At 45.1% G+C, this 7,568-nt stretch overlaps 1 protein-coding gene across 3 annotated transcripts in view; it reads right to left on the bottom strand.

Moving 5' to 3' along the window:
* Window positions 1–819: 819 nt before the first annotated feature.
* The window catches only part of THADA (THADA armadillo repeat containing), a 313,262-nt gene continuing 306,513 nt past the window's right edge, over window positions 820–7,568 (bottom strand). For all 3 annotated transcript variants that reach the window (XM_087436835.1, XM_087436834.1, XM_014792321.2), the window contains 2 exons: window positions 3,040–3,209; window positions 820–1,946 (listed from right to left, as the gene is read on the bottom strand). In XM_087436835.1, coding sequence (XP_087292961.1) covers window positions 1,551–1,946; window positions 3,040–3,209 — 566 coding nt within the window. In that variant the 3' untranslated portion in view covers window positions 820–1,550. The remainder of the gene's footprint in view (window positions 1,947–3,039; window positions 3,210–7,568) is intronic.

Here is a 7,568-nt window from a genome sequence, read left to right as displayed (position 1 = left end):
CGCCCACAATTCCCTGAATTCTCACCAGCTAGGTCTTCTGAGAACAAAAAGAAATCTTAGGTTGGCAACTTGCCATCAAGTGTGAGCTACACAGATGCCCCACCAGGTAATTAATTGAGGATAACAAAAAACACATTTTGAGCTGAAAGGTGGAAAACCACTCAGGTAATTTCCTGTTCTCTTTAGGACAAAACTTTGGACAGTAAGTTAACTTTATTCCAGCTTCTTCCCACAGAGCCCTTTCTCTATACTTTCGGTATGGCTGTGTTTTTAGTGTTAGGTAGTTTTCTTTCAAATAGAGACAACTTATATTCAAAACATAAGCCTTTCTGCAGTAGGAAATGATCATCTCAAACTCTCTCTCCTCTAAACTGCCGCTCAGGCTCTCACACATGAGAGAAATAATTCTAAGTGACTGCACATCTGAGAAGTATTTAAAAATATTTACAGACACTAAAAGCTGGACCAAGTTTATATACTATTACTGAAATGCCTTTTTCAGATAACTAGGGTGAAAAATGAATGTGGATGAGGCTATGACCCATCCTAGCTATGAATTTCAAGATAACTGTCTGCAGGTAACACTTATTCTGAAATTATAAATTAAAAAGGGCAAACCAGTGAAAAACGAGACCAGCAGTAAAATGTATGCAAGAGCGACACCTGCTGGGAGTCTGAGGAAGAGGGGCTGGGCCAGGCTCAGAAAGGGGGAAAACCCTTGTTTTTAGATTACATCAGTAAAATGCGTAAATGTGTCTTCTGGGATCTTAAATGAGAATCTTCTTGTTACCGCCACCAAGAAAGTGATATTAAACAGTGTAGGCATCAAATAAATCATTTATTCTGGCTCTCCTTTCCCCAGGTTCCTTCTAGCACCCAAGAGTCTATGCTTTCACTGGGTGGCAAAATCAGCTCTTCTAGCATTAGCGCAAACTCTTTTTTGGGAAGCACGAATTCTCAATGGCTCTTTTAATAATTATGAAAGCATGTGTAGGTCACTGTAGGACTTTCACATGCAGACAGTAAAAACAAAGCTATTTGTATGAAGTTGATCCCTAACTTTCCCAGGATCCAACATTTGGAATATATTTTTGCCTTGGGTAAAATGGAATAAAATTTGGAAGTCTGACCAAATGGGTTGTTTGCCAACTAATGCGCCCCCTACATCCAGCCAAAAAGGGCGGGGGGGGAAATCATGTATTAAAACCCAATTCTGTGTAGCCAATTCACAGAAAATACAGGCCGGCTAAGGCTGGACATTAGAGGTCCTGGGGGACAGAAAAGGCTAATTCAGGGACGCAGGTGGCCTGCACCTGGGAACAGAGTAAATATTCAACGTGTGGCCTCACTTCCTACAGTAGCTGCAATAAACCAGGTTGCCTTGAATGAATGAACTGAAGAAAAATTCCTCTGCAGGAAGAGACAGAAGACTAGACTCACAGCAGTGGGGGAGGCCTGAGGGGGAAAAAATATTTGAATTTATGTTTGACACGTTTCCTGCAGAGTTAGCGGGGGAATAATCCACCCCCACCCCCACAAGTCTTCTTTCTTCAATAAGCTGTTTCTCTTCTTGGAAGAGTTAATTGATTCACTTCTGCAAGAGAGTCCGAAGCACTGAGAGCTAGTGTGTCTTCCCCTTCCTTTCCTTCCAGAAAGGCCAGCAGCCTCAGGCAAGCCAAAGTCCTCTCCTCCTGAATGCGTAGTCTTGTGAATTCCACTGTCCTCAAAAACTCGGCAGTTGGTGGCAGCTCTCTGAAGAGCTGAGAAAGGAGGTGGCACTGCTCTGATGCTGTCCTTTGAAGATGACGGAGACTCTCAGGGCTGAGGGGCCGCCAGCTGGACTTGGAGAGGAGATGGAAGAGGTGCTTGTAGAGGTATTTCACGAAGATCAGGGTCTCAGCCCAAAAGTTGACTTCTGCTTTTTCAAACAGGTAGTCTTCTTCCACCTGAATCAAACGAAAAAGCCAAAAGTCAACCTTCTAGGGGATGTTGACAAGCCCCAGTCCAGACCAGAGTCCTGCCAGATGCAGAAGAGGTGTGTCCCCTCCCCCTGGGTGAGAGGACCCACTCTTGCCTGTCAACACCCATGTATACACACCACTTGCAGCCTTGAAGGTCACCTTCTATTTTCACTCATTGTACTTCTCCACAGGAGAGGAACTGTTTTCCCCAGACTTAACATGACCTTTGATAAAGATGTGTTTGTGGTTCAAAGCCAAGATATTTTGGGGGCCTGGTACTGAAAAGGGGACCTCAACATGGGAGTGGGCCCTGGACCTAAATTAGGTACATCTAGAAATTAGGGAGGAAGGAGGAAGGGAAATCTTAGCAGCAGAACAAAGACAAAGAATTACCAAACACGACACTAGTCTCTGAATATGAAACCAAAGTTCTATAACACTGGGGATTTTCAAGGTCATTTTATCACAGACATTTTATCTTGTCTCCAAATTTCCCATAAACAGGCTGCTTTTGAACTCTTGGCCTCCTGGTGATGCCAAGTAGGCCAGCTGAGTCAGACACTGGTAGATGTGAATTTCAGTCCTCAAGATGATTTTGCTGTTTGTCTCGGTCCTCAGTTTCCCTATCTGTTGACTGCTCCCCCACCTGGAGGGGGCTAATAGTTTTCCTCAAGTAACAAATGCCCTGGAAGGACCATGATTCTCTGGAAATGTTTCACCTTCAGACCTAACCATGGGGGGCCCCTGGCCATCCCAATGTTGACTAATAAGCATTCTGCATAATTAAACTCTCAACTTCCAAGGGGCCTCTTTCAAAGTCCTCTCCCCACACTGACCTGAAGGCTTACTATGGGAATCCCAAAAGCCAGCGAGAGAGCTGCCCCCGTGCCCCCAGCAGCACCCTGCAGGCAGCCATGGTCATTTGGAGACTTTCCTAATCGGTTATTGCTGTGTCTGAGCATTCAGCAGCACACTTTCAGCAGGCACGTTAAGCCCAAGTAAGCCTGTAAGTGGTGTATGCAGTGGGTGTAGGACACTCCACCCCGCCGCCTCCCCTGCCCTGAGACCCCGAGATTACCTGATGTGCACGCTCCACACAGACCATGAGGTCATCACCCTCTCCCAACAGCCATCCCAGCAGGACTGGGAGTCCAGTGGCCAGCTGGTCCCACTGCTGGAGCAGGTCACATAGCACGGCCAGGGCCAGGTCCAGTGTGATGGAGGCATCCACCTGGCAGAAGGCAAATTCTGCGGAAACAAGAGAGAGGTGAGCAATCAATGTGCTGCTCAAGGCGAACCCACTGGGAGGCTCTGCAGGCCTCTGGGAACGTGAAGGACCTCAGGTAAAATCAATGCCACCAGCCTGGCAGGGAAGCTGGTGGGATGGGATCACTAAAGGTTATTAATCCCTTCTGAGTCTTGCTGTCTATACAACTAGAATGAGTCATGGGCCTGAATCCCACCATTTCCATGCCCCTTATCCCATTGTGGACAGAAGCAGCCCCACCTGCAGGACTAGACATTTATCTGCCCTCAGCCTCTCTAGTGTACCTGGAAGCAAAGCAGGAAAGCTTCCCACCCAGTGTCTCCTCCGCAGGCCTGCCACAATGCCTGAATTCCACTGGTTTGCCTTTTCCTCTGAAAGCAACTCCCGTTAGGCACATAACACATTAAATCTCTAACATCTTAGTGCGGGCCATCAGCAGACCTTTTCTTTAAGTGTCAGAGAGTAAATATTTTAGACTTTGGGGGTCTTAAGGTCTGTGTCACAACTACTCAACTCTGCTGAAAGCAGCTATAGACAATATATAAACAAATGGTTGTGGTTGTGTTCTGATAAAATTTTATTTACATTCCAATAAAATTTGAATTTCATCTAATTTTCTCATGTCACAAAATATTCTTTTGATATTTTCCCAACCATCTAAAAATGTAAAAACCATTCATAGTTCACAGGCTGTACAACAACAGGCGGTGGGCTGGAATTAGCTCATATTTTGCTGCCCTCTGTCTTACAGCGAATTCATTTTTCAGACACACGTCTTCCTAGTTGGCTTGGGGAAGGATGCTGAAAGAGTAGAATGGGGTGCAGAAAGAGGAAGTGGGTGCACCTTGGGGAAACCATTGCTTACTTCACCATTTTGCCTTAGACAGTCCTAAATATGGGTTTGAAGGGAGGTTCAGGGTGTTGACACTTCTGCTAACAACCTTGTCTCTCCCACCTCAACCTGCAGGAGATCTGAAACATGGGACTTAAATCCCACCACACAGACAATGAACCTCTGTAGATCCATCCAGGCACCAATGCTTGTCTTTCAATGAACTACTTCTGTTGAGACCTCGTCTTTCCCAAATCCCTATCTCCAACTCCAGCCCACAAACCTATCCCTGACCATCTGGCTCCAAAAGAGACGTGCTCAGCACACAGGGAGAAGGCTCAGAGTCTGGAATGGAAGGCTGAGCTCCCCAGGGTGTTGAACCAGGCTTAGTGGGATGGCTCCCCACTGAAGGCCTATTATGTGCCTTTCTCTCCAGTCCTCAACATCCTATGGGCTGGGTATTACCATCCTTTCTTCACAGATGAGGAATCCAGGGCACAGACAGGTTAACCCACTTGCATACAGTCACAGGGCTTTAAGTGGCTATAAAGAAACTGGAATCAGCAACAAGTTTCACGGTGCATGCAGAGCACAGATTTGGAGAATCAGCACCAACATTCCAGAGATGTAGGTCTTTATGGTCAGATAAGCAGGGTTGGTGACCCTCCAGCAGGGCCAGGACTACCTAGAGCCCATGGAGCAGAGCCTAGACTCATGGAAGCAGCCAAAGGACCAATGTTACCATCCTCAGAGCCCCAAGTCAATCCCCCAGGACACCTGCCCCTTAGTGCCCCTGCTCCCCATGCTGCTGGCTCTGCAGCCTGGAACCAGGACTTAAACTGGGAAACAGAAAAAAGCAGGGGGAGGAGGGGGTGTGTGAAGGTGTGTTCTGGCATGTCTGAGCCATGTGTTGGTCGAGCCTTCACCTACAATACAGTCTCTATTTTTATCTCTACCTGACTCCTCTGTGTAGTTTTCAACTGGTTTAGAATCTGTATGGGGAGGAGGTATAATTAAACTGGCATCTTTCAAACCTCAAAGAATTGAAAATATACATGAAGCCCAGCATAGGATTAAACACATAGCAGATGCTCAGAACATTCCAGGTTATGGCTCTGGAGATCATGAAATCTTCTCCTTTACCCCACGTGGTTTAGTTTGAACACTAACACGGGGACTGCCACCAAGAAAGCATTCCGTAAATGGTTAACTAGTATTATTGTTGGTAATAGTGAACACTCTCCTTCTATTGAACCCTTATTGCTCCCACCACCATGGGGGAGGTATCCCTGTTTAAGAAATGAGGAGGCTGTGCTCACAGGGGTTGGGTGACAGGTCCGAGTTCGTATGGTTGGCAGTGGAGGCAGAGGCTGCCCCTACCCTGCAGGGAGGCAATGCAGACACACTCCCTGCACCCCATGGAGATGAAGAAGTCAGACTTGGTTTTATCACTTTTATTCATTAAAAAAAGTTCCCAGCTGGAGGCCATATTTTGAAAAAAGGTGACAACTGTAAGTCCTTGTATTATGGCACCAACAGGAGCTCAGTTTATCTTGAAACCTTTCAGAAAAATCTGCCCTCTGATTCACCCCTGTCTTCCCTACCCTTGTTTTTTTTCAGTCTCCTTAAGGCAAGAAGTGAAAGTCCCACAAGGAAGAAAAAAGTTTCATCCACGAGCAACATCAGTGCCTGCAGCTCAGGCAACACCCCGGTTGAGTCCATAAGGAACACATGGAGGTGACCAGAGATGCCACCAGGAAGACGAGACTGCCGCACTTGCCCCACCTGACAGGAGAGAGGGCCCTCATCCTGCACCACTTGCCATGAATCGTGTTTAGGAAGTGGCAGGAAAGTGCCAGGAATGACAGAGGCACAAGAGGAGAGCTAGGGTGTTGGCTGGAAGTGGATCTAGATAGAATCATAACCACCTAAACGCTGACCCTGCCAGATGAGGAGGGAAGGGGAAGGAAAGCTGGGAGGGGGGTGAGGGGTGGGGGAGGATTGTGGGATTTAGATTTCCTGCTTGAGGGGCCAGATGCACCCCACCAAGTTCCCTCTTTTACTACCTTGCCCTGGTCTAAGACAGCTTAGTCAGAACAGCCCAGATCAGCCCAGATCTCCCCTGGCCAAATGCCTTGTGAAGGGGAGGCTGAAGAGTAGGGAGAGGAGCTTGTCAGTTAATCATGCAGCCAGCCAGGCCGTCATAGGCTCGCCAGTCCATCAAGGAAACAGGAAAGTAAGTGACCAAGCAACAAGTGTATCTGAAGAATCTGTTGTGTGTCCAGAACAGCCAAAACAATCTGGAAAAATACAACAAAACTGGAGGACTCACACATCCTGATTTCAAAACTTACCACAAAGCTACAGGAATCAAGACAGTATGTTACTGGCAAAAGGAGAGACATACAGATCAATGAGATAGGACTGAATGTCCAGAAATAAACCCTCACACACACAGTCAATTCATTTTTGACAAGGGTGCCAAAACAATTAATTGGGGGAAAAGAACAGTCTTTTCAACCAATGGAGCTGGGACAACTGGATATCCACATGCAAAAGAATGAAGTTGGTCCCCTACCTCACATCATATACAAAAATTAAGTCAACATGTATCAAAGACTGAAATTTAAGAGCTAAAACTATCAAACTCATAAAAGAAATTAAAGGAGTAAAGCTTTGTGACCTTGGATTAGGCAATGGTTTGTTAAATATGATAAGAAAAGCATAAGCAACAAAAGAAAAGTTAGACTTCATCAAAATTGAAAGCTTTTGTGCTTCAAAGGACATCATCAAGAAAGTGAAAAGACAACTCACAGAACTGGAGAAAATATTTGCAAATCCTGTATCTGACAAGGGACTTGTATCCAGAATACATAAAGAGCTCTTAAAACCCAATAATAAAAAGACAAATAACCCAATTAAAACATGTGCAAAGGATCTGAATAGACATTTCTCCAGAGAAGATATACAAATAACCAATAAGCACATGAAAAGATCAGGAAACCATCAGAAAAATTCAAATCAAAACCATAATGAGATACCACTTCACACCCACTAGGATAACTGTAATCAAAAAGACAGATAATAAGTTTTGGAGAAGATGTGAAGAAATTGGAACTCTCATACATTGCTGTTAGGAACGTAAAATGGTGCAGCCACTTTGGAAAACAGTCTTGAAGTTTCTCCCACTCTTAGGCATATACCTAAGAGAAATAAAAAACATGTGTCCACACAAAAACTTGTACATGAATGTTCATAGCAGCATATACATAATAGCCAATAAGTGGAAACAACCAAAATGTCCATCAACTGATGAGTGGACAAATAAAATGTAGTATATCCATACAATGGAATATTATTCAGCCATAAAAAGGAATGAAGTACTGATACATGCTACAACACAGATGAACCTTGAAAACATTATGCTAAGTGAAAGAAGCCAGACACAAAAGACCAGGTATTGTATAATTCCACTTATATGAAATGTCCAGAATAGGCAAATCTTAGA

Source organism: Ceratotherium simum, chromosome 11, assembly GCF_057802395.1.
Source record: "Ceratotherium simum simum isolate JZ-2026a chromosome 11, ASM5780239v1, whole genome shotgun sequence".
Classification (NCBI taxonomy): domain Eukaryota; kingdom Metazoa; phylum Chordata; class Mammalia; order Perissodactyla; family Rhinocerotidae; genus Ceratotherium; species Ceratotherium simum.
This window is presented reverse-complemented; position numbering and strand designations above follow the sequence as displayed.